Below are 27,086 nucleotides of genomic sequence, written 5' to 3'. Positions count from 1 at the left end.
ATACACTAGAAACAATAGCAAGTAAGAAAAAAGATATTTGTGTCTCTATCTTGGGGTTCATTTTGCTTGGGGTTCATTTTACTTAACATCATCTCATACAGTATATGTATGTAGCTTTTGGCCTTTTCTTGAGCAGACAAGACCTAGATAAGCCCTAGGTAAGAAATTTAAATCTGCCTGTATTTTATTTCTGAGCCTCATTACTAGATTAGAGTTCAGAGATGAATTACATGTCTAAAATGCTTTACGATCCTTCTGCAATTCATACTTTTAATACATAATGATTTAGAATGAAATATTTTTATATGATTAGATTATCATTTTCCTTAACTTTCCCTGCTTTCTAAATGCTTAATATAGCCTTCTATTTCTTGTTTCTCATGTTATGCTCCTCCTTCTTACTTATGAAAAAAAGAAGATGGTCCGATCTTCTCAATATATTTTTTATTTACATTTTAAATGAAATGTGTTAAGGAAATGTATTTAAAAGCACAATTCTTATCCCACTGATTTTCTTTTCTATTTTCTGTTTCATGTATGTAATCGATGTAGTTGCCAAACAGGAACTATCATTTTAGCAACAGCTTCATTTGGGGGTTTTATCAAACCAATATTATAATCTTTCTATAACAAAGGTAATTTGATAACTTTTATATTTGAGGAAACAATTAATTGCAATGAGATCAAAAGCCTTACTGTACTGAATTTACATTAAAATGTGCATGGAGATAAAATAATTCGCTAATTAGTAATCTTAAAATCCATTTGTTGAAAAAAAATTTAACCTCAGATTCCCTGACCTCCAACTTCACACATTTTCTATGACATTTTTCTAAATGGATTAAAAAATGAACAACTGAAGTTATTCCTTCACATGTTTTAATATTTTAACTAAACAAAATGTTAACAATATACCATTAATATATACTTAGTTGTCTGGAATTCTATCATTCAAATTATAGTTACAAGTCACCTTCATCTTTGGATTTCTTCTCTTTTCCAACTTTTAGAAATTAAAAGTTGCCAAAACACCAAACAACATCAAGTAACATAATTATTGGTACAATATACTTCCTGATACATGGATAATGCTTAAGTAGTATTAATTATACAGTTACTCTAACCTGCAAGGATCAAAGGATTTTATTTTTAAGAAGGATTTCTCATGCTGCATGGATTATGTTGCTACATAATAACCCATAGTACTTGTGCTGAATTGCAAAATAGCTTAGAGAGGAGTATGATGCCCATAGTTGGTGTAGTGCATTGGTAATTAAGAGGGTGTGAGGTTAAGCTTCATTAACTGCTGAGGGATTGTATCTTGGGTTTTATTATGCCCTAGAGAATATAAAAAGTGAGAAGGGTTAAACTGTTGGAATCAGATTTTGTTTGTACATCTGCCAAAACAAAGACCATGTTGCAGTAGGCACAAAAGGCATGAATTCAAAATGGAAGCAAAATATTCAGTATCTTATGGAGGAGGAGAAATGTTTCTGATGGAAAGATATACCAATACTGAAGTATATTTTGGCATCAGTAATTTGGTTTTTATAAAGTGCTTTAAAATTTTAAGCTGTTGTTTTTTCAAAAGTAATGGCACTTTTGTATTCATATTAGTATCACTACCTGTTTTACTTGATTAAAATATAAAGATTTAATTCCATAGAACTTTAGGCACTGAATTGGAGAAAAGAATGTAAAATTTCTATACTTTCTATTAGGAAAACTTTATACAATTGTACCTTTTGTTGCTGTGAGTTAAAAACTAAAGACGGGAATTTTCAGTACCACAAGATAGCCCTGATCTTTGATTTATATTTGTGACAGTTGAATATTAAAGAGCTTTATTGTTAGCTCTTCAATATTCCATTTAAATGGGGATTTATGAACACATTAATTTTTTTCATTTGATTTGAAACACATTATATAAAGCTATAGAATTATACTAATGATCATCTCTGACTAGATCAAGGAGTCACAAAAAGGAGGGTAGACATCTAGGAGCTGTCTACAGGTTTACAACTGTACTCACAGCTGCATTGGAGTTACAGAGATCTGAACTCAACCAGTAACTTTTTACCCTGGCTGGTATCGAATGGCAAAAAAAAATTGATGAACTTAAAAACTTACGTAACTGTAACCCCTCTGTACATCACCTTTACAATAAAATTAAATGAAAAAAAGAAATGTATTCATTACCTGATTTATATAACTGTATCTTCTATGTAATATAACCTTTATAATAACAATAAATATATTTTTAAATATTTGCTTTCAAAGCATTGTAAAACTAGAAAAAATGATGTAGTGTAGTGGACTTCCTTTTAAAAGTTGTTTTGTATATAAGGCTTTTTGCATTTTCTTATAAATTTTTTTTGTTTAACTTGACAATTTGCAATGGAAAGAACCCTTGAAGGATTTTTTTTTCTTTTTCTTCAGTTATTTTTTCCTGAAGACAGTAGTTTCTACTACTTTTTTCAGATACACTATTCTACAGCTTGTGTAATTTGTTCATGTCACCTCTTCTCTATATTTTTATGAGTTTATTTCCCTTGACTCATTTTATTGTTGTTATGTTGTTGTGCTTTGTTAGAGATGAGACCAATGTCTCACATGCTCTACCATTGAGCTACATCCTTAGTACCTAATGGAAATTTTTGCTTTTATTATTGTGGTCTCTGAAAGTTTAAAGTTTGAAAGGAGAAAGTGAGGTTGGAAGTGTGGCTCAGTTGATATAGCTGATGAGTGAAAGTGTCAGGTACTGAGTTTGAGTTCTTGTCTGAACCTAAAAAAATAAAAAATAAAATAAAATGAAAGCAGAATGTACTTGTTAGAAAAATATGAGATAAAAAAATAACTAATGAAGCCGGGCGCTGGTGGCTCATGCCTGTAATCCTAGCTACTTAGGAGGCTGAGATCTGAGGATCACAGTTCAAAGCCAGCCCGGGCAGGAAAGTCAGTGAAACTCATCTCCACTAAACCACCAGAAAACCAGAAGTGGTGCTGTGGCCCAAATGGTAGAGCACTCGCTTTGATCTGAAGAGCTGAGGGACAGCGCCCAGGCCCAGAGTTAAAGCCCCACGACCGACCAAAAAAAAAAAAATAATAATAACTAATGAGGAACTGGTACTATGGCTCAAGTGGTAGAGCACTTGCCTTGGGCTGAAGAGCTGAGGGACAGCACCCAAGCCGAGAGTTCAAGCCCCACAACCAACAAAACACACACACACACACACACACACACACACACACACACACACACACATGAAAAAGATAAGTGTTATTTCTTGGGGCTGGGAACATGGCTCAGTGGTAGATTGCTTGCCTCACATGCATGAGGCCCTGGGTTCAATTCCTCAGCACCACATAAGCAAAAAAAAAAAAAAAAGATGGGGAAAAACAAGTCATTTAAGGATTCAGGTGGACCTGTTGCAACAATGAGAAGTACAAGTTGTCATGTCAAAAACGAGTTTTACAATGTCGGTGGGGGGGGGGGGGCTGGGAAGGGATGTGAAGGGTAAACAAAGGAGGAGGCTGCAATGCTTGGTAAGAAATGTATGCATTATCCTGCCCATGTAATCGTAACCCCTCTGTACAGTATGTTCACAAATAAAATTAAAAAAAAAAAAATAAAAGCCCAAAGTGGTGCTGTGGCTTAAGTAGTAGAGTGCTAGCCTTGAGCTGAAGGGTTGAGGGACAACACCCAGGCCCAGAGTTCAGGCCCCATGACCAACAAAAAAAAACAAACAAACCACTCTTCTACAGAGTGGCTTTTGTATCAAATACCCAACTGCACAAATCACTTGCCATTATATGCAAGATAGCAATAATAAATATTTAGAGTTAGTAAAATTCAGAACTTCCTATGTATGTACTATCCATTTTGAAATAAAATAGAAGTTAAACAAAATTCAAAATGAAGTTCTGTCTTCTTATAAACTAAGAGGTGAACTAAGGATGCTATGGTTGAATCGTAGCAAGAACCAATAAAGAGAATTGGTGGCTCCTGCCTGTAATCCTGGCTGCTCTGGAAGCAAAGATCATAAGGATTGCTGTTTGAACCAGTTCTGTGCAAAAGCTTTAAAAGACCTCATCTCAACAGAAAAAGCTACACTTGATAGCAGAGCCTGGCTTGAGTTGTAGAATGCAAGTGTGCATTTATAGACGTTTTCCTTGTCATTGTCTAAACACTAAATATATATATATATGTATATATACACATATATGTATATGTGTATATGTATATAGCATTTATTAAACTACAGATTATTGAAAGCATGAAAGTATGTAGATCATATATATACATATATATGTGTGTATATATATACATATATATATATAGAGAGAGAGAGAGAGAGAGAGAGAGAGAGAGAGAGCGCGCTCATGTTATATAAGAGACATGAGTCTCCACAAATTTTGTTATCTGTGGGTTCCTGAAACTAATCATCAGCAGTTACCCAGGGACTACTGCACAGTCCATCACATCAGCCCCACAAATCTTAATGTTCCTGTATCAATTCTAAACTGCAAAGTCAAAAGTGGTATCTAAATATGATCATCTAAATCAGGTAGGAGTAAAATTTGCCACTTAGACTAATTTATAACAGTATAAAATTACATTTTATCAAAGCTCCAGACTTGCTTTGTAATTCTGTCTAATAAAAAAATCCTGTCATGTGTTTTTTCTTCTTCTTCAAGAAACTTGTTTTGAAATACTATTATTTCTATAGTATTTCCTCACCAAAAGTATCAGAAAATGCTTTCTGTGTTTTTTATAGTCACTGTACATTATCTTCCAAAGCATTACATTAGAGTTCAGTAAATCTTCATTTAATCAAAGATTTTAAGCTATGTTTGCATTGTTAAGTAAATATAAGCTTGCAGGTATAAAGCTTACATTTAAAAATAAACATCTTTATTCTTGGTTGTTACTTCCCTCCATTATTTTGGTGAATGAATTTCTTCAATTCTAGAATTACAAACCAGTAATCATTGCACACATATTTTATATTTACCTTGTGTCAGGCCTAACAATAATTACATATAATACATATGTGATGATTCTAAGACTTTGCTTTCAGTATATAAATTTTCTTAAAAACGAGCTTAGGGGCTGGGAAATTGGCTCAGTGGTAGAATGCTTGCCTTGCATACATGAGGCCCTGGGTTTGATTCCTCAGCAGAAAAAAGCCCGAAGTGGTGCTCTGGCTCAAGTGGTAGGGTGCTATCCTTGAGCTGAAGAGCTGAGGGACAGCACCCAGGCCCAGAGTTAAGGCCCCATTACAAACAAACAACAAAAAAAGAGCTTAGCCTCGTGATGGATTAGAAACTATCTTTTTGTTGTTTTACAGGAATTTAAGTGTAATTGGCTAATGTAGGGAGAAATGGAAAAAAAAATTATTTCCTGCTTGCCACCTAGGAAATGAAAGTTAAAGATTAAAGATAGTGGTTCTTGCCTGTGACTTTTATACTGTGTGTATATGTGTATATGTGCGTGCATGCAAGTACCAAGGTTTGAACTCTCTTGGCTTTCTTGTTTAAAGATGGTACTTTGTCACTTGAGCCACATCTCCAATCCAGTATTTTGCTGGTTAATTGGAGATGAATCGAACTTTCCTGCCTGGGCTGACTTCTAATCTTGATCCTTTAGGCCTCAGCTTCTTGACAGGCTAGTGTGAGCCACCAACACTCATTTTTGTCTTTATACTGTGTGAGCTGGAAGAATGTCCTCTTGCAACTCTTAGTCCTTACCCAGTGGTTCTGGATGAGTACATTGGGTGTGGCCTACACAAAAGGCAGGTAACCTTTAGGACTTCTTTTTGATTAACAGGCCTTCCATCCTTTCTGTCTCATTCCTAGAGAGTTTAAATTTTTCACCATTTTAAAGGAGAGATGAAGATAGCCACTCTTATGCCTCCCTGACCTGTATCTTAACATCGTAGTTCTAATGTTTGAGTCTGGCACTCTTGATATTTGTTAAATATAATTCAGTTTCCCTGTCTCATCATCTGTCTATTTTGCTTCATTTTCCCTCCAATGATGTTGGTTTCTTTTGCTCTTAAAAAAGGGTGTAGAGGGTGAAAGGGAAAACCAAAAAGTCATTTTCCTACCTGATTTTAGGAAGTGATGTGGGAAGTTCAGTTAGCAAAAAATTTTGATTGACAAACTGACAACGGGACCAGAAGTCATCATTTATGCTTTTCCATAAAATAGGAGTGTAGGGAATCTTTTGATCTTTGTGGTATGGTCAACACTAACAATCTTGCAATTCTGTTTAGAAAGTAATCCAAGAAAGCCAGTTAAGGTATGGTTAACTTGTGAGATGTACCCAGTTGTGAGGTAGCCCAGTTAACTTGTGAGATGTACCTTTTAGCTACTGTACAAATTTTAGTCACTGATAATGGTTGGGGGCTTCCTTCCGCTTCCCAGTTTCCACCTAAAAACTTCATGTTTGATATAACCCATTCTTTTGTTTCATGGTTGCCTGTATTATTATGAATTAATGCTTAATTTTAAGGCATAAGTTTTTTTATAAAGGGCAGAGTTAACATGCATTTGCTAACATCAAGATTCAAGAAATTGTCTTTTTTACCATAGATGTTCAATAATGTGTCATTTGTTTTCTTAGGAACTCCCTGCACCGTTACATGATGACAATTCAAAAAAGGAACTTGATGAAGACATATGTCATAAAACAGCACAAAATAATACAAAGATGAAGATAGCTTGGCGTTACCAATTATTACCCAAGATGGAGGCAAGTCAATATACAAACTCTTTCTAAAATTTGCAAATGCATTTATATCCATTTTATACAACCGCTTGTGGTACCTCTTATTTTTTTAATGCAGTACAAACTATATTCATTAATTTAAACACTTAGATAGTTCATTTGTAGATTATGTGCTAAAAGTGATGCTTTTCTTCCAAATAAAATGATGGCAGATTAGTTTTTTACTAGTATATGCTAATCAAACTGAATGAGGTTTATTATAACCTTGTACATATGTGTGTATGTTCATATATATATAATGTACTTTTATCATTCACACATACAGAGATACAAATACACACATACACACACACACACACACACACACACACACACACACATTGCCTTATCTGGGAAATTAGATTTTTTTCTTACAAAAATATTTTATTTCTTCTATAATCCTTATATAGAATTCTTTATTACAGGGTTAAAAGCCAGAGTAAGTGATATCATAATCAAACTATTTTTATCTGTTATGATTCCTATATTCAATGTAAGAGGTAGTTATTTAGAATTATTGTTTTCATTCCTATACATTTTCAAAGATCACATTTTATAACTCAGCTACTTGGTAACCTTCCCTATCTAGATAAGAATAAGAGACCAGAAATGGAAGAGAAATTTCTAAGAACAACAGATGTCATTGATTCTGTCCAGTAAAACTCATGAACTGTTCTCCTAGGGAAGGCTTTGATCATTTAAAATGAAGTTCTTCACCTGATTGTTTTCTTTTCCACTTTTCAGAAGACTTTACTATCTTCTAGTCTTTATCATTTTGGTAGAAAAGAGAGAAAAATTCAAATCTAAACAAAACAGTTCTCATAGTCTGTCCTAGTCTCTGCTCTTCCACATTCCATATTCCAGTATTCCATGTTGTCTTTTCTGAGGACAGAAACTCCTCGTCCAGCTTTTGGTGGTTAATTGATGTTAAGAGTTTCGTGGACTTTCCTGCTCAGGATCCTCAGATCTCAGCCTCCTGAATGTCTTGGATTATAGGCATGACCACCAGTACTGGGCATCACAGTATATTTTTAATAGCAAAAGATTAAAAATAAGTTCAGATATTCATCAGTTATTACAACTAATGTTGGGTTCATTTTCATTTTAAAAAGGGACGTTCTCTGTAATCAGAAGGTGTTAAAAGCATAATCTCCCTTCAAATGCATTTGAGAACTAGGTATAAGAGACCAGAATGGGCTGGGAAGGTGGCTCAGTGGTACAGCTAGAATGCATGAAGCCCTGGGTTTGATTCCTTACTACCCCGTACACAGATAAAGCCAGAAGTGGTGTTGTGGCTCAAGTGGTAGAGTCCTAGCCTTGAGCAAAAGAGCCTTAGGGACAGTGCCCAGGCCCTGAGCTCAAGCCCCAGAACTGGCACCAAAAAAAAAAAAAAAAGAGTCAAGGATATATGTAGCTAGTCTGCTTCAGAAATTATAACAAGTAAAAAAGTAAAACAGACTAATGTAGAACTAGCACTTGAGAACCCTAATAATAAAGAACTTTATTCTTTATTTATGCAATTGAATTTAATAGTGACTCTTAGGTGAAGTGACTGTTCTAATTTTTGTGCTGATACATTTTGAAAGTTAAATAATGAATCTAAACTCTAAGTGAAGTTTAGACTTTTGTATAATATTATCCTACTTGAGGTTTAGATTATATACATCACTTTTGTGCCATTTACTTTTAGTCTTATCTTAGATAGGCATTACTCTTTTCATTGGTTATTTATATTCTTCAAGTGATATTGCTAATAACAATGCAAGCAATTGAAACTTTAAATCTTCTCTTATAACTGCTTATTATAAATCTCTTTAGAATTGAGGAGAAACTTTTTTAATTCATTGTCTATGAATTATAATTTTGAATAATATTCCTACTTCCATATACGTATGTGTGTGTGTATATATATATATGTATATATATATATATATACACATATAAAGAGTAAGAGAGAGATGTGAGAATGGTTAATTCTACTCTTTTAAAGTATCATACAATCCTTGGTTTAACTTTGGTTAAATTTCTTTAATATATATGTACTTTATTACTAATAATCAGTGTCTTTTGCTCAATAGGAGAATGAGACTTTGACTAATTTGTTTTACTAATATCTAGTGAATGTTTTACAGTTATTTGTTGGGTGATTTAGTTATATAATATTTAAATTAGATGTTAAATTACTGATTTTATAGCCAGCAAACTTATATTTTTGTATTTACAAGTGTGGTCAAGGCTTAGAAAATAGAATCATCTTTTGTTATCTTTTTTTTCATGTAATTAACATGTGTATACACCATTATAGTAATTTTATAAATGATGATTTACCAAGATTGATGAATTTGGATCATCATTTATTATCATCTACTTTATAAATCTAGCCCTTACTTTGCCAGCCCAAGTTTAATAATTAAAAAAAAAGGAAAGAAGGTGAGGAGGGGAAAATACAAATTGAAAAGTAGGTATGCTGTGTAACAAAATTGTCCTTTAGTATAATCCTCCTTTAAGAATTTTCTCCTAAATGGAAAGACTTGTAAAAAATTAACTGAAATAAACCAGACCCAAAGAAACATAGGTCCCATTGTTTTCCTTCTTTGCAATAACTAGTATATGTCTAGGATAATCTTAACAGACAAGCAGAAAAGGTCAAAAGCTATGTAGATATGACCATATAAAATTATGCTAAGCAAAATGAACCCCAAGATAGGAACACAAGAGGTTTTATCTATGTCAATGTTGTTTTTAATGTACTATGGGATTTTTTTGTTTCTTTGGTATGTTCTTCCCCCATGGTATAACCCCTGTTTTCACTGTTTTGGATTCCAATGCCCTGCATCTTGTATATACATTTTCTAATTTGGGGAGAGGAAGAGAAATAACAAAATGCTGAAACAAGGATACAGGTTGACCCATTGTAACAATGAGATGTACAAGACACTATGTTGAAAAACGAACTTTACAATTGTGGGGGGGGGGTATAGTTGTGGAGGTGGGAGGGAGGGGATGGTAGAGGAAAAACAAAGGAGGAAGGCAACAATGCTTGATAGGAAATATACTCATTACCTTGCTCATGTAATGCAACCCCCCTGTACGGTATTTTTATAATAAAAATTTATTTTTTAAAAAAGTTACTATGTTGAAAACGAACTTTACAGCTTGGGGAGGGAAAGGATGGAAGGGAAAAAACAAAGGAGGGGGTAACAATGCTCCATAGGAAATGTACTCCTTACTCATGTAACTGTAACCCTTCTGTACAGTATCTTTACAATAAAACATATATACATGCAATTTTTTTAAAAAAGAATTTTCTCCTACTACCATTTAGGAAATGCCAAATAATGTTAAGAATATACATACTGAGTCAGGAACTGGTGACTCAGACCTATAATCTTAGCTATTCAAAAGGCTGAGATCCAGAGTATAGAGATTTGAAGCCAACCAGGAAACAAAGTCCACAAGTCTCTATGTCTAATTAACCAGCAAAAAGCAGGACTGGAATCATAGCTCAAATGGTAGAGCACCAGTTGAGTAAAAAACCTAAGCAAGCATAAAGCTTTGAGTTCAAAGCCCAGTACAATCGCCACCAAAGGGGGAAAAATAGAATATGCATACTTCATTGAATAACAGTACCTTAGTAAGCCATTAATCACTGCTTCTTTCAGTTCAAAGAATATATCTTTTTTTTTTTTTGTCAGTCCTGGGGCTTGAACTCTGAACTTGGCCACTGTCTATGCACTCTTCAGCTCAAGGCAAGCGCTCTACTGCTTGAGCCACAGTGGCACTTCTGGCTTTCTAGTAGTTTATTGGAGATAAGAGTTTCACGTTCTTTCCTGCCCGGTCTGGCTTTGTACCATGATCCTCAGATCTCAGCCTCCTGAGTTGCTAGGATTGCAGGCAGAGTCACTGGAGCTCGGCAATGTATCATTTTTTAAATGCTTCTTCCTTATCTAGTTATTTTGATTCTCTTTCTCCAAAGTAGACATGCCCTCTATTCCCTGTCTAACCATCAAGCCCTATTTCTTCCTCATAAATTGCTACTTAACAGTGTATTCTGATATTTAATTTTTCAGTATTGTGGAGCTCTACTATCATGGGCTACAGTGGCTCCATGGATTCATGACATTGTATTGGGTATTTCCTAAATTCTCATTACATTTTGGTTTTTTATCTTAGTGGCCTAGTCACAACAATCCTGTGAAAGATATGTGACAAATATTTTTTTAAGACAATGTAATTAAAGGACACTGATGAATTTATGATTCGCTAGGGAATCATGACACAATGATAATAAGAACATTTACATAGTACATTATAGTTTACAGAATATTCATTGTCAATATTGCATTTTATTCTCACAAGGACCTAATAAAATAATGATTAGCTTTATGTCTGGTGATTGAACTGAGTCTGAAATTGACTTAGGAACTGGTTAACTTTCTGTTATGCTATACTGAGAAACAAAAAATACCGCTAGTAACAGTCTTTATGTTTTAATTAATGTCTTAATTAGACTCTTTGTGATACAGCTCTTTTCTGAAAATTTTCTACCATACTAGAGGTAAGACAATATGGGACTGTCTTATAGCTCTGTTTTCTCTGTACCCCAATGACAGTTTATTTTCTTTTAGCCTAGTGAATTTTTATATCCATTCTACTCTCATCCACTGATGACAAAAGCTAAAAAGTAGTTTAAGTAAACTGTCTAATTATTTATGACATTGCGATATAAAAATACATGATTTTATAAAATTGACACTTTATGAATATTCACCATTACAATTAAAATTTAGTATCATTTTTTGAAGAAATACTTAATGTTAGTTTTACAGTTCTAAGCTACATGTGGGGGGGGAGAACTTGGAATATTGTTTTGTCCTTTAGTAATATATTTACTTTCTTTTTCTGAATATACTGTTTTCTTTAATAAGTAATAAAATTTTATGTGTACTTATAAATATCTTAGCAGTCATATCTAATATAAATTTTGAAATAAATAATAATTATGAGAAAAGCTTCTAATTTTATTTTTACATTTTCATGAATTCTTTCATGTAAACTCACAGCATGAAATCAATCTTCTGCCTTAATTTATTTGAAATGTGAAATGTTTATGACATCAATATTGTTATTGGAAACATTAATAGAGGCAGTAACCGAAAAAGCATCCCTAGCTTCTTAGCAATTTAGTATGTTTCCAAGTGAATAGGATTTCAAGAACTTTTAGTTTGCTGATAAATTTATTAACTCAAACTTAAAAGAAGTGGAAAGTCTCTTTTCTCTCACTCTCTCTCTTCCCAGGGCAAGTCTGCTAAAATAGATTATTCATGCTTATTTGATTCAGGTAGGCTTTTGCAAGCTTCCCTACTAGGCCTGGGAATTTGGTACATTGAGGCCTTTTCAGAGGCTTCTGACATAGACCAAGCTTTTATTGCATGGTGTTTTATTATAGCCAAATCCTAGTCTCCACCCAGTTTGTAGGCACTCTTATTCTTTTGAATCAAGAAAGGTTATCACCTACCTTAATCCATGCTACTGCATGGATTAGGGACACCAGTGTGCCCCAGGATTCTCAAAGAGGATCCTGGAAACTTCTGTTTTTTTTCTTTTTTGCTGTCTTTACCAAATTCTATTGGGCCTCAGAGGGATTTGCATCCGAAATGGGCAACCTGGTGTTTTTCTCAATGAAGACATCAGATCAAAGTTCAGTTAGTCAAGGCCTTTCAAAAACATTAAGGGGGCTTGGACTTATACAATAAAAAGATGAGCTCTAGCAGAGATTGCAGTAAAAACATTCTGAACTATAATCCGGATAAAGAATAGATTATAAGCCAAAGAACAGACCTTGTTTAAATTGTTTTAGACTAATAACTTTACATTTAAAACTTCACACCCTATTTTTAAGAGACTCTAAAGTCCTATAATTTATTTGTCAATTAGTCAAAAAGGACAAATCATGCTTTGAGAGCCATAATTCTGTACATGCTATTATTGCATTGAAAAAGTTTGATTGAAGGTAACTGATATCTTTCATTAATAAAAATAAGCAGTAGCTTATGAAAGCATGATCAGGCATTTTATTTAGAAAATAAATGTCAAACCTACAGACTGAGACAAATGTTCCAATTAGACTTAAACGTGTTTTATGCCATGTTGCTGTATAATTTGATGTCTTTGGATATTTAATTTAATCTGAACTACTGGTCTTAAATGTTATGTAAAATTGTGTTTCTTATCTAAAAATAATCACTTAGTAAAATATAAGATAAGGAGCTATATATTTCATTTATTAAGGATTTCTGTTCCCATATTTCTTTAGATATTTTCTAGTTTTGTTGAACATTCTCAAAATTGCCTGTTTTGTAATAGTCAAGACAATGTAAAAAGATAGGTTTGGGACTTTTACCAGAAGATTTTGCTAGGTGAAAGTTGTTAACAATTCAACAGAGAGAAAGTGAGAGTGAGACAGTGAGAGATAAAGCAAGTGTGTGTGTATGTATATGTGTGTGTGTTTGTATAAGAGAGAGACAGACAGACACAGAGACAGAGACAGAGACAGAGAGAGAACAGAGAGATGATTTCTAATGTGTTCATTTAAATCAGCCCAGAATCCATCCAAAGCAATAAAATAATTAGTAGATATTTACTATGTTATAGTTAGTCTCCCCCTAGAAGAAAAATTTGTTAGACATATTATTAATCGATTTACAAAACAATTGTTTTCTGTGAACTAATGATTATTCCAAGTTTAGATCAAACCAATATAGCTTATCTACACTCTCATACTTTAACATGTGACTTGTTTCTGTCTAGAGTAATGTAGTATATTTTATTCTATAACCTTAATTTTAACTTTATAAGGAATATTGAACCATGTGTGTGCAGTGCACATGTGTATAAAATCTTGTAAGCATTAATTTTTAAATGATGCTTAGTTTATTATATTGAAATACTTGGTTTATTTTTGGACCACTAACCAAAGTAATTTGGCTTAAGTTTTTCATTAGTTCTTAGCCACTGCACAATTAAGTTGTCATTAAAATATGGTATTATTTACATACATATATATAATTACATTTTTAACTTAGAGATGTATACAGCATAGTTTCCAAAAAAAAAAGGTGAAAAGTTTCCTAACTATATACAGTTTAAATAATAAAGGTTTTTATAGTCTTTGGAATTTAGCCTTGTCCTATTAATATTAAAATACATAAATATTCCATTATTTCTCCGACATATAACAAATAAATTGTAGTCAAAATAACTTTTTAACAACAAATATGGTTTGAGTTAGCAGGTTGGACCTGTGTCATCTTCAAGATTTGGTCATTATTATGATGCATCAAAAAAGATATCTGAGAAACTACTTGAGGCTTCAAAATGGCATGGATTTTTTCTTCCGGAAAAAGTATCTTCAACCCTTAAAGTAGAACCCTGGTAAGTTAGTTATACATATAATAGCAAATTCTGACTTCAAATATTTAAAGTTAATTTTAATACATAACTAAGGATATATATAAATATGCATATAATATCTCTATATATATTATATATATGTAGATAGGAAGAGAATAATCAAGCTGGTTATCTGCTGTTTTTATTTTCAGGAAAATGTGAAATAGTTCTAATTCAGGACCTTTCAGCTCAAAATGCAAATAAATAATAAATGCTTATTAATAATAGCAGAGAAATGATATAAAGTAATACTTCTTTCTCAAGTGATTTTTAGTAAGTGCTCTCTCAAAATGTAAACAAGTATGTTTTCAAATATTTCATTTACTAAGGATTTCTATTTTTAGTTATGCTGTAAATAGAACCATCTATATAATTTTAGTTGACCAGAGAATTTAGACTTTATATGTTACAATGAATAACTTTAAATATTAACCTGTTTATAATATTAGTAATTAAAGCAGAACTCCAAAAATTACTGAGCTATATATTGAACAATTTAAAAAATGTTAAGAATATTTAATATGGATTCTTACTCTAGTAAGCTAAGAAATAAGTTGCATCCTGTATTTTCTTTAGCATTATAGAATCATTATTTTTGAAGTGAAATGACTTACAAATGAAGGAAAATGACTTATTAAATTGGCAGAAAATAATTAAATAAAATGAAAGAGCTACAGTCTTTCACTCAAAATTGTAGCTAAGAATGTAGTGACCAGTATTTATTATTATTAAATTAGTTTCAGAATTTTTTTCACTTTATTTTTGGGTTCTCTAGTCTGTGGCTAAGGAATCAACAAAAGTGACTTCTTCGATATTATTTTAGTAGTAATAGCTCCCAGTACACATTTAGTATCTCATGTAATTCTTTTACTCTATACAAAAGAATGTATTCCTGTTTTCCAGAAACAAAGGACACTGAGGGGCTGGGAAGGTGGCTCAGTGATAGAGCACTTGCCTTGCATGCATGAGGCCCTAGGTTCAATTCCTCAGCACCACATAAGCAAAAAGAAAAAAGCCGGAAGTGGCACTGTGGCTCAAGTTGTAGAGTACTAGCCTTGAACTGAAGAGCCGAGGGACAGTGCCTAGCCCCAGAGTTTAGGCCCCACCACCGGACCCAAAAAACAACAACAAAAACAACAAAGGACACTGAAATTTACAGAAATTATTTATCTGAGTTGCACCTATTAACAGATAGAAGCAGGACTAATGTCTGATATCTCTTTCTTTTTGCTTCACTACTGTAGAAGAATTTGGTGTGTTTCACATTTACCATTTTGTGCTAAAGAACACTGAAAAAAGATGGAAAAAAAACTCTGCTCTGATACTGAGTTTATCCTACTGTTAAACTTGGACAAATATCTTAAATTCTGTGAAGATCAGTACCCTCATGTGAAAACTTGGGGGTGAAGGAAAGGTGAAATACCACCTACTCTATATACATTACTTTTTTTTTTTTTTATTGTGAACATACTTTACAGAGGGGTTACAATTACATGGGCAAGATAATGAGTACATTACCTATCAAGCATTGTAGCCTCCTCCTTTGTTTACCCTTCACATCCCTTCCCAGCCTCCCCCCAACCCCCACCCAATCCTCCCCCCCCCCAAAGTTGTAAAGTTCGTTTTCGACATGACAACTTGTACTTCTCATTGTTGCAACGGGTCCACCTGTATCCTTATTTAAACGACTTGTTTTTTCCCCTTCCCCTCCACAAATTATACTGACATCAAATACAGTGAAAGCAGGGGATATACTGTGGAGGAGGGAACATTACTTATTTTTTGAATCATTATATTGATATAATATTATATTGATATATTTGGTCCTAATTTTTGCCATACATATACATATAGGTATACAAATACCTATATGTATGCATATACATATAATCTTGGAAAATAGATCAAAATAGCTTTCCCATCATTTCTCAAATAATAAGTGGTAGAACTTACATTCCAAGTTCATTCTCCTTGACTTGGAATTCTGTGCTAGCAATAGGAAAGTACTGCCTCCATTCTAGAGTACATAGGGAAACAAATAGAATACTTGGGCTAGTGGTAGACTACTTGCCCTAACATACATGAGTTCCCAGCACTACAAAAGTAAAATATTAAGTATGATGTAATTTAAAAAATAATAAACAAGTCGCTTAAATAAGAATACAGGTGGACCTGTTGCAACAATGAGAAGTACAAGTTGTCATGTCAAAAACGAACTTTACAACTTGGAGGGGGGGGGGGAAAATTGGTTGGGGGGGAGGGAGGATGGGAAGGGATGGGAAGGGTAAACAAAGGAGGAGGCTACAATGCTTGATAAGAAATATACTCACTATCTTGCCCGTGTAATTGTAACCCCTCTGTACAGTATTTTCACAATAAAAATAAAAATAAAAAAATAATGTAGTATTACTTTTGCATTTTAAAAATCATTTTAAGGATTAAAAAGCTTTGTATTAGAAAGTATGAGGTTTTTTATTCTTTCATTCTACACCTAAGAGAGAGAAGTTAACTGCTAAAATACCTACTTATTCCAGGCATTTGACTCTGGCTTATTTAGGGTTTTTTTTTGTTTTTGTTTTTCATGGTTTTTTTTTGTCAGTAGTGGGGCTTGAAATCTGGGCTTGGGCACTGTCCCTCAAACTCTTCAGCTCAAGGCAAGCACTCTCCACTTGAGCCACAGCACCACTTCTGGTGCTTTTCTGCCTGGGCTGGCTTTGAACCACAATCCTCAGATCTCAGCTTCCTGACTAGCTAGGATTCTAGGCATGAGCCCACCACAGAGCCCAGCATGGCCTATTTAGTTTTTCCAACCACCCTCTGAGAGAGGTAATAGTATTTCCATTTTTTAGGGAACTTGAGAGCGGGGATGTTAAGTAACTTTCCCACCATTGCAGTGATACTAAGGTAATACCCAAACCCAAATTTCTAAACCTCCTATTTACTCACACAGTAAATGTGCAGCCTACTAAGCTGGGTGCTAGCTTAGTTGTCCCTTGTGACAGTGAGGATATTGGCCAGCCTTCTTTAAAATATATATTTTCTGAATGTGAATGTTTTGAGAACTAGCAGTTTTGCATGGAAAAATTTATAGATTTTAATTATCAAGGCAGTATTTCATTTTATAGTAGTTAAATGATAATTCATTTATTTCATATTAAACTTAAATGCTTAATTAAATGTAATTAAACTTTAAACATGTAATTAAATTAATTTTGAAAATGGGTACTTTACCATGTGAGATTTATTTTAATTTATGAAAAGCGTGTGCTCATTTCACTGAAATGAACTTTACTGGCTCATTTATAAAACAATAAAGCTAAGCCTCACACTTGTCTATACTTTTCCTGTAATTAAGGCTACAGGATACATCTACATCCCACTACCATATATGAGGATATAATATATAATTTCATAATTTCTAAAGGCACTATTGATAACATGTAAAGATTTTTATAGTGAGTAAAAATGAAGGTCATTTGAAATTTTCAGTAATTAATTTTAAATTATTGGTAGGCTTGCCTAAGGAAAATGTTCATACATACTGTTTAAATTTTCAAATTAAAACCTGAGCATAAAAACTTGACATGTATCACAATATTATTATCAAGATAGCTTTGATATTTCACTCTCATAAATCAGATAATCTGAGTTACAAGGTAGCAGATAAGGAAGCTGAATTTGAGAAAATCTAAAATTTGTTAATTTGATGTTAATTCAAATTAAACATTGCTAACAGGTATTTCCAAGGATAGTTTGGTTTCCTCACTAGTCAGGTACTGCCTCTTCAGGACTGAAACATTACCTGGACTTTCCTGTAAATGAGCACATCTAACATGCTGGTTAGCAACTGATGTCTACATCCTTCCCAAATTTGTTTTGAGCCCTAACTTCCATTTGGGGATGGGCCTTTGGAAGACAACTAGGTTTATATGTCCAAGATCAAGACACTGACAGGTCTGGTCATCTGCTGAAGACTACCTGGTATTTCCAAGATTATAAAGGCCTTAATCCTATTAAGAAGGCAGGGTTCCTGATGGTCTTTGGCCTCTTTAAGCCCCTAATTCTTAATATTGTCACATTGGTGATGCCTGAATTCTGAAAGGGACATATCCAAACCATAGCATATCCTGAGTCAACTAATATACCTACTATCTGATAAAATATTTTTAATTGTAGGTATTTTGTGCCTTGACTATTGAGCTTTTATATTGGTAGTAGAGAGAATGAATTTATTTTGATATGTTTCTTTGAATTTCAAGTTTTTATTTTTGCATACTTACCCATGTAGTTAATAACTCCTTATTCTGGCTTATTTTTTACTGATTAAATTGAATGAGCTGAATGTTGAGAAAGTCAATCCTCTTTATAGGAGAATTTATAGAAGAAGAAATACTTATGATTTTATAAAGCATTCCATTATTTTTTCCTGCGAAATTGTTTTAGCATCTTACATTGGTAGTACATATGTAGTGTTTTCCTAGACCGAGTATAGATATACTCTCTTCATTCATCTCTACTTTTGTTCATTACATTTACACAATTACAGTGTCATTTTTTTAAGTCTTTTCTGTATACAGGCATAAAATTTTTCTTTATTCATCTACTTATTCCCTGAATCTACAGCATAGGTTTTTAATCACTAGTTGATTAAATTATACAAATGTAGCAATAACTCAAGTAAGTACAGTCTTGTTCATAACACAAAGACTTAGTGGGTAAGATCAGTAACTAAAGCAGTTATATAACAGTATATTTTGTTTCAAAGTAACACATTTCTTAGATTGATGAGCAGAGAAATACAGTATATATAGAATTTATAAATAGAAAATTCACCCTCATGAGAAAGGAATTATGGAAGAAAGCTTTTAAGTAAAATTTCTGAAATCATAAAACTATGCAAGTATACTATAATCTATTAGAAGGACATAGTAATTAATAAAAATCTCAGAACTGTTTAAAAGGCATCATGTGCATGAAAAGAGATTTTTGTTCATCTACTTACCTACTGATACTGTAATTAAGTGGGAAAAATAATATCTGAAAATTAGAGAATCATTATCTTGCCCTTGTTTATAATCGGGAAAAAATGTTGCTTGCATGTTTACCTTCTTTTTCCTTTTTTCTTAAAGGGGCTCTCAGGTACACAAGGATGAGTGGATCATTCTAATCCTCATTTCACGTGTGGCATGCTATTTTTTTGGTGTTATCTTCATATATTTGGGATCTTGGACTGTTCTGTAGAAAGCTGAGGAATTTCATATTGAAAGTTTGGTTGCATCTAGACCGTAGCTCTGTTAGATGTTATAAAACACTTAGAAGATTGGGCCTACTAAAAAGATGTTAAGTGTGTGTCCTTGAAGGGGATATTGGGATTCCTGTCCCTCCTCTTTCTTTTTTTCTCTGCCCAAAGGAAACCCACATCTTAATAGAGATCCTATAAGGCTTTGAAGTCTTAAATGGCTTTGCCTAATCTGATTGGTAGTCTCCTCTCTGATCTCACTAATCTCAGTATGATTGGGGAAAGAATAAATGGAATCTCAAGAATATTTTTCATGTTTCTAGTATTATAATTTAGATATTAACCTTTACTGAAGTAAGTAAAACATAAACATTTGTCCAACACCTTTTCTGAATGTAAATACTTTCTGTAAACCTGAGCATTTTCTGTGAGCTGTAAGTTATAAGTTATAAGCTGTAAGTTACACTTGTAAGTAGTTATAAGCTGTAAATTCATCATATTGAACAAATTAACCACTGTCCTTGTCAATATATAGATTAGACTCAAATGCAAAAACACACATAAATTATTTAAAAACAAGTAAACAAATATGTGTTGTAATTATGAGTTGTGGTAAGTAAATTCAGAAAGGAAAATAACACTTTCCACTGGAATACCTAAACAGATGGGAGGGCAGTGGGGATACTTTGGTTGTGTTCAAGCAAGGCCTTTCTGAAGAAGAAACACTAAGACTAGAAGAATATAATCATGGAAAAAAATCCAAACTATTGGTCCAATAACTACTCTTGCCACAGTAAGCAATGGATATATTACAAAAGGGAATAACTTCACCTTCATGGTAAATTCAAGTTCTCATCTGGCCCTGACTTGAAAGGCTCTTCTGGCTGAAACGGGAGTGATAGAAGGAGCTAGACGGAGGATGCACTCAAAGAGATAGACAGGAATCACATCACATTTATCAGGAATTATGTATGGGTACAGAGAAGAGGCTATAATAGAATTTGGGAGGAAGACTTGGGAGGGGAGAGTAGCAGATTCTGATGATATGGATTGGTGACTTATCTTTACTCATCGAAATAACAGATCCTGTCATCCACCAAGAAATAGTTAACTTACCTCTTGGTAATTTGGGAATTGAAAATGGGTGTTGCATAGACTGTAAAGATATAATGACTAGAGAATTACTATGTGTTTATATTGGTACCAGTCTGTCAGGCAATGTGTATTCTTACATCTGTGCTAAAATTCCTAGGTCCAAACAGTGTAAAGTTTTGGCAGGTGGAGTCAAAAGAGCAAAAGTGTTTCAGGGATTGACATAATGAACAAAACAGTGGCTTGTGAACTTTAAGCTGAAAAAAAAAAATTGAAGCTAAGTAGTATTGAAGAACAAATAATACCAAGTAAGTTTCAAAAACATTGAGGAAACTAACCTGTAGCCTTGAGTTAAGCTTAAGTATGAAGATAATAAAAGTAAAATTAGACCAATGGGGCTACATCACAAATACATTCTCTACAGAAAACACCACAGTAGCTACTAAGCTTTATTGTAGCTAAGAAATGAGAAACACGGTTTCAGTTTTCAGCTATTTAAAATAAGAATATCCTGTGATAAAGATGATATGGAAAAGATAATCATATTAATTTGGGGAATGTGAAAGTGAAACTATACATTATCTTTGTTGCTATTATGCCATTATACCATTTCTAGAAATTTATCACATAGAGATAATGACATAAGTTAGGGAAGATGTTTGTATAGAAAGCTGAATTATATCTTAAAAGTATTCCAAAAATACTAAACAGTCTTAATGGGATGATGAGGGCAAAAGCATAATTGTAGTGGATTTATTGTGATTAAACTGAAGATATCAAAAACTAGAAAACTCAAGATTTTGTGCAGAGAACTAGAGTAGAATGCTGGGCTCTGGTGGCTCACACCTATAATCCTAGCTACTCCAAGCCAGCCTGGGCAGGATAGTCCATGAGGCTCTCATCTACAATTAACCACAAGAAAACTGGAAGTGGCACTGTGGCTTTAAGTGGTAGAGTGCTAGCCTTGCACAAAAGTGCTCAGGGACAGTACTCAGGCATTGAGTTTAAGCCCTATGACTGACCAAAAAGAAAAGAAATAGAGTAGTAACTGGCAGCAGAGGTAGGTGTGGGTGTTTTTATTTTATTGAGAATATAACAATATGTTTATTTGTAGAAAATAATCTAGTAAAAAGGGAGAAGTTAACAATGTAGGTGAAAGGAGAACTGCCAAAGTGGCATCCTGTAGAAAGAGGACCATATATACACAAGTAGTTTGTAGAGGAGTTTAGCTATTTCACATATGGTAACATGTAGTGTTATACAGTGTCTATGTGGGTGAAAATGCTGATGGGTGATATACCTTAGTTCCTTTGTACCACTACAGCAGAAGTACCATTAACTATGTAGCTTAAACTACAAAAGTTTATTTCTCACAGTTTTGGAGACATGGAAGTCCAAAGTCAGGGTGTTGACATGATGGGAACCTGCTTTCTTCATAAATTGCTATCTTCTCACTGTCAGTTCATGTGGTAAAAGGCAGACAGGATCCCTTGAGCCTCTTTGTTAAGATCCCATTTCTAGGGCCTTTATTCTCATAACCTTGTCAACTCCAGCCTCCCACCAGCCTCCAATTTGGGCAAACATATGAATTAAGAAGGGCAGGGGCATAAACATTAAAACTATAACAATAGTGATTTGGATCTCTTCTGGTTGTTTCTGTTTCCTCAGTGAAAAAGTCATAAGCTGAGAATGAAGATGGAGGAAGAGATATTTGAGGTGTGAATAAAAAAGGGAAGGTGTCATCTAGGAAAAAGAGTATATAATAGGATCATCACATATTGCTTTAAGAGCCTATTGAATTTCTGTGGTTATAAATTTAAAGTCAGACTAGTCCATCTTCATGTTTTTAGTATTTTATCAGCTGTGACCCAGATCACCGCTGATTATGGCTCCCTTCCGGCCCTTAAATACATTCCCAGACTTCATATATTCTTGTCTTGGTTGAGCTTCCATGGCAAAGACTCAAATCAGTGTTAGGTAAAAAGCATCAGAGAAGAAAAATCAGTAAATGGCAGCCTTCAGGGTAACAGTAATGAAATTTTTAACTTGAAAATTACTTGTGAATAGACTTCACAATCTCTATACTCACATGCAAATTATATGCTAATATAACTTCAGCTGAGCAAACTATTTTACTATTATTTGGACATATATTGTGCCTACTGCCTTCTAAGTGCATCTCAGTATTTGTCATAGGTGAATACCTGAAATTTATATGCAAATAGAATTTGGGTAAGACAAATTATATTTTCTCATTGGTTTTATAATGATGTCAAAAAAGGCTTCATCTTCATTTTAAATTAATCCTAATTAAGAATAATAACAGCTTTTCTTCTTATTTCTGGCTCCCCCCGCCAAGTGTTTCTCCAAGTAATTAAATAAATATTGAAAGTACTAGAAGTTATTATTTTTTAAAACCCAGCAACAAATCTTTTAGTGAAAAGAATCATTCTTGAGCAATGTAAATTTTTAAACCTTTTCATTATCTTTAAAGGGTTATACAAAGGAGTTTCAACTCAACATGTCAATTTGTTATGCAGTGCATCTTTTTTTTTTCATTATTTAGAGAATACTTTATTAGTTTCTGTAATCAAACCCACGTAGATAAGACCTTACATATTTAATACAGTGCGTTTACCCCTGTACAAATGGAATGCAGTGCATCTTGATCAGTGTTAACCCTGCCGTCATTTCCTCACATCCAGTCCCCCCTATCCATCCCCTCAAGTTACCTGATTCCATTTTCATGTATGTATATAGAATATTATGACTGTATTCAACACCATTCTGTCTTCACTCATCTACCCCTCTCTGTTAACCCTCTCTTCCTCCCTCAGGCAAGATATATTTCAACTTCCTTCTATTCATTTTATTAAACTATTCATTGTTCAAAGCAGGTACGCCATGGAAATCCACCATTGCATGTGCCGTACTTTACTCAGTTTGATCATGTGTATATGATTGTGTATATATGCATTTTCCCCTTTATGTGTTTCCTATATGTTTATACTTTAGTCTAACTTCAATACATGAGAGAAAACATGTGTCTTTTGTCTTTCTACGCTGAGCCTAACTTACTTCACTCAACATAATTTTTTCAGGTGCATCCATTTCCTCACAAATTACATAATATTCTTATTGATAGGTGAATAATAAAATTCCACTTATGTATATTATATTTTATAGTACATAATGTTCATGTATATATACAATAAACTCAATAGGGTCATATCTATAGCTGGGTTTCCTTCTTCCCAACTCCTCTTACTAGATTTATAAACATACATACATGCATACATACATACACACAAAATATCCTAGGAATTAAAGAATTTTAATGACAAAACCAAAATTTCAAGAAAAATCAAAAATATTTATTTTCAATAGTTTTTTTTGTTTTTTATTTTATTTTTTTATTTTCAATAGTTTGTATATATAGTTTGGAAATATTAGTGCACATAATGTATGGTGGGTAACAACACAATATTTTAATGTCAAAATTATACAAATGATTTCTATTTTAAATATTTTCATCCTGTATATCAAATATACTCATAATTAATATACCCAGTGTATTGATTTCTTTCATTTTTACCTTAGAATACCATAAGTTGGAATATTTTATTACAAAGCTGTAAGCATCATTGATAGTTGTATTGCTTTATGTTGATTTTAAATAAGAAAAGAGATGAAGATGTATTTGCTTTATATCTGCTTTTTTTTCCAGTTTTTTGAGAAATGATTTCACTTTGTAGCTCAGACTAACCTAGAGCACTCACTATATAATCCACCTTGGCCTCATACTCACATACTGATTACCTCAGCCTCCTTCCCAAGTGCTGGAATTACAGGTGTATCCCACTATACCCCGCTTTATCTTTATTGGGATTGATACCCAGAATTTATAAAGAACTTAAGCAACTCATTAGAAAGAAAATATGTAACCTGGCAAAGGAACTGAATAAATGTTTCTTAAAAGAAGACATACAAATAGATAGGAAAAAAAGTTCAACATTATTAACCATCAGGGAAATGCATATTAAAACTACAATTACGCATCACCTCATCCCTGGTACTACTTTCAAAAGAAAAGAAAAGATATATGTCAGTGAGAATGTACAGACAAGGGAAATACTGTATACTGTTTGTGGGAATATCAATTAGTAAATAATTGTGTGGAAGCTCCTCTAAAACTTAAATGACTATATCCAACAATATTACTTCTGGTTATATATCTAAAGGAAATGAAGTTAGTATGTTAAAAGGCTATTCACAATAGTAAAGATAAGGAATCCGCCTAAGTGTTCATTGACAGATGAGGGAAGAAAATTTGATGCATGTACACACACATATAGAGGTGGGGAGAAAGTCTATGTAACCATAAAATAAAGAAGGAAATCATGCCATTTCTGCAACATAGATGAAACTAGAGAACATTATGCTAAAGGCAATAAGCCAGAAAGATTAATACTACAAGGTCCTATGTTTTTTATCATCATCATTATTATTTTATTATATGAGATAATAATGTTCGTAGATAGATTAATTATTGGTGGATTACTAAGCACAAAGTAAAATATGCCTCTGTTTAAATCAAAATGAATTTGTTAAATAATTGGCTTGAATTTCCTTCTGGGATTTTGGAGCAGATTTAGCAGCCTCTACAAAACATATTGACCCAAATAGGAACTGCATCTACAGCATTCAATAATAACACTGTTTACTGAAAAGTGAACAAGCTAAGGTAGATGTGTGAAGATAGGAGTCACAAATTTCTCTTAAAGAACATTATTTCCAGTCACATTTCTTCACTCACAGGAACAGAAAAATTATGTCCCACAATCTACTGTGTTTTCAGTAAAAATGGAGAAATATTAATAATTTCCTTTATTAGCTGGAGGCACATTTGTTTTGCACCAGAGAGCATCCTTTCCTCCTGATTTTCTTTTTTCTTTTAATTTTGTTTCTGCAGGATGGATATTTCTGAATTAGCTGCAGCTGTTCAGTAACATGTTTACAGAGCTTAGATATATTTTTACTGAATCATCTACCATTCAGCTACATTTCCTAACTTTTTTATATTCTGTTACAAGTATGCTTCAAATTATAATTTATTCTTTCTGTAGAGCACTTTTTTTTCTGCCTGTATAACTGCATTGCTTAGGATAAAAATAAAGAAAATAACTTTTGTATTTTTAAAGTCACCCACAGATTTTGCAGCACTAAACACATCAGTGGCAAAGGCATAGCTATACTCCAGAGCCTCATTATCATGACACTTACATTGTCTATTATGCAGAACCTTACTTCAGTTAGTGTGAATCAGATTTTCTTCATCCTTACTAAATAACATTTATAAGTGCTCTGAAATATCTCAAGTGTCATTTTTTGAAAGTCTAGTATATCCCAAAAGTATTTTACTATTTTAAAACAATAACAGTATATGCTAGTATATGTTCTCTAAATAATTCATACATTTATATTACATTTATATTATTCTAACAGGAAGTAGATAATAAGCAGTAAGGTGAGTATTGATTATATTCATCTACTTATGTGCCATTTAAGATCAAGTTTTAAAATTACTACTACTTAGCAGCTTGTTCTAAAAACATTAAAACTTTAATGTAAGATGGGTTCAGGTGATCAGGACATTGATTCAGGTGTACTTAGCATAGCAGTTCATTAACTACGTGTTAATTATGTATGATTACTCCTGAAAGGCTATGGTGGCTTCATCTTTTAGGTTGCTTCATTAAATCATTAATTTTCTTGGAGGTAACTAAGCTTGACATAATTAAGTGATTTTAGTCTCCACAGATTCTTATCTTTCCATGATGTCAAGAATATTGAGCAAGTTAATAGAAGGTATTTTAACTTAATTCCTTTATGTACTGGCTTTCTCTTTAGGATTACAAATTTGACACATTTTACTTTTAAGTAATACAGTAAATATAAATCTTTTAATTATTAATGTGTTAGCTTACATGTTTTTTACTTTCTGTGTCATAAACATATTTGTGTATTCGAACCATTTTTCACCAACAGTTTTTTGACCCATGGCTACGGAAAGCTGCTTCAGTTCATCCAGAACATCATTTATGAGGAAGGATTTGATGGATCCAATCCCCAGGTACTTAATACTTTCAAAACCTTTTATAATCATGTATGTAATGTTGTTTGCAAATTCTCTAGGGGAAGACCCTGAAAGTCGTAAAAAAAAATCAACAGTGAACAAACTATTTTCAAGTACAATATAGAGATAGCAAAGACGGGAAGACTTAGTTTGATTGTTAAAATTATTTGGAGTTTTAGCTAAGTTCTCACTGGATGCACCTAAAATGTACATTGTCAACACTATTTTTAAATTCTATTTGGAGCTTCTGAGATTGATCTGTAGCTATAGTTTAAAAATTACTGAACTCCTCAAGCCTTACTGTTTTCTAGATAAAATTTACATGTTTCTGTCACTCAAGCCTCAATTTCAAGTTATATAGAAAAATTATCTCAAGATTTTATTTCTTATTATCA

The 27,086-nt window shown here is 33.1% G+C and overlaps 1 protein-coding gene across 1 annotated transcript in view; it reads left to right on the top strand.

The window, feature by feature from the left end:
- Elp4 (elongator acetyltransferase complex subunit 4) overlaps window positions 1–27,086 on the top strand; it is a 168,124-nt gene that overhangs the window by 23,252 nt on the left and 117,786 nt on the right. The window contains exons 4-6 of the mRNA XM_070032661.1: window positions 6,629–6,757; window positions 14,067–14,206; window positions 26,604–26,688. Of these exons, the coding sequence (XP_069888762.1) occupies window positions 6,629–6,757; window positions 14,067–14,206; window positions 26,604–26,688 (354 nt within the window). The remainder of the gene's footprint in view (window positions 1–6,628; window positions 6,758–14,066; window positions 14,207–26,603; window positions 26,689–27,086) is intronic.

Source organism: Dipodomys merriami, unplaced genomic scaffold (assembly GCF_024711535.1).
Source record: "Dipodomys merriami isolate MVZ:Mamm:240054 unplaced genomic scaffold, mDipMer1.0.p SCAF_21, whole genome shotgun sequence".
NCBI lineage: Eukaryota > Metazoa > Chordata > Mammalia > Rodentia > Heteromyidae > Dipodomys > Dipodomys merriami.
The sequence above is the reverse complement of the archived record's forward strand: the minus strand, read 5'-3'. Positions and strand labels throughout refer to the sequence as shown.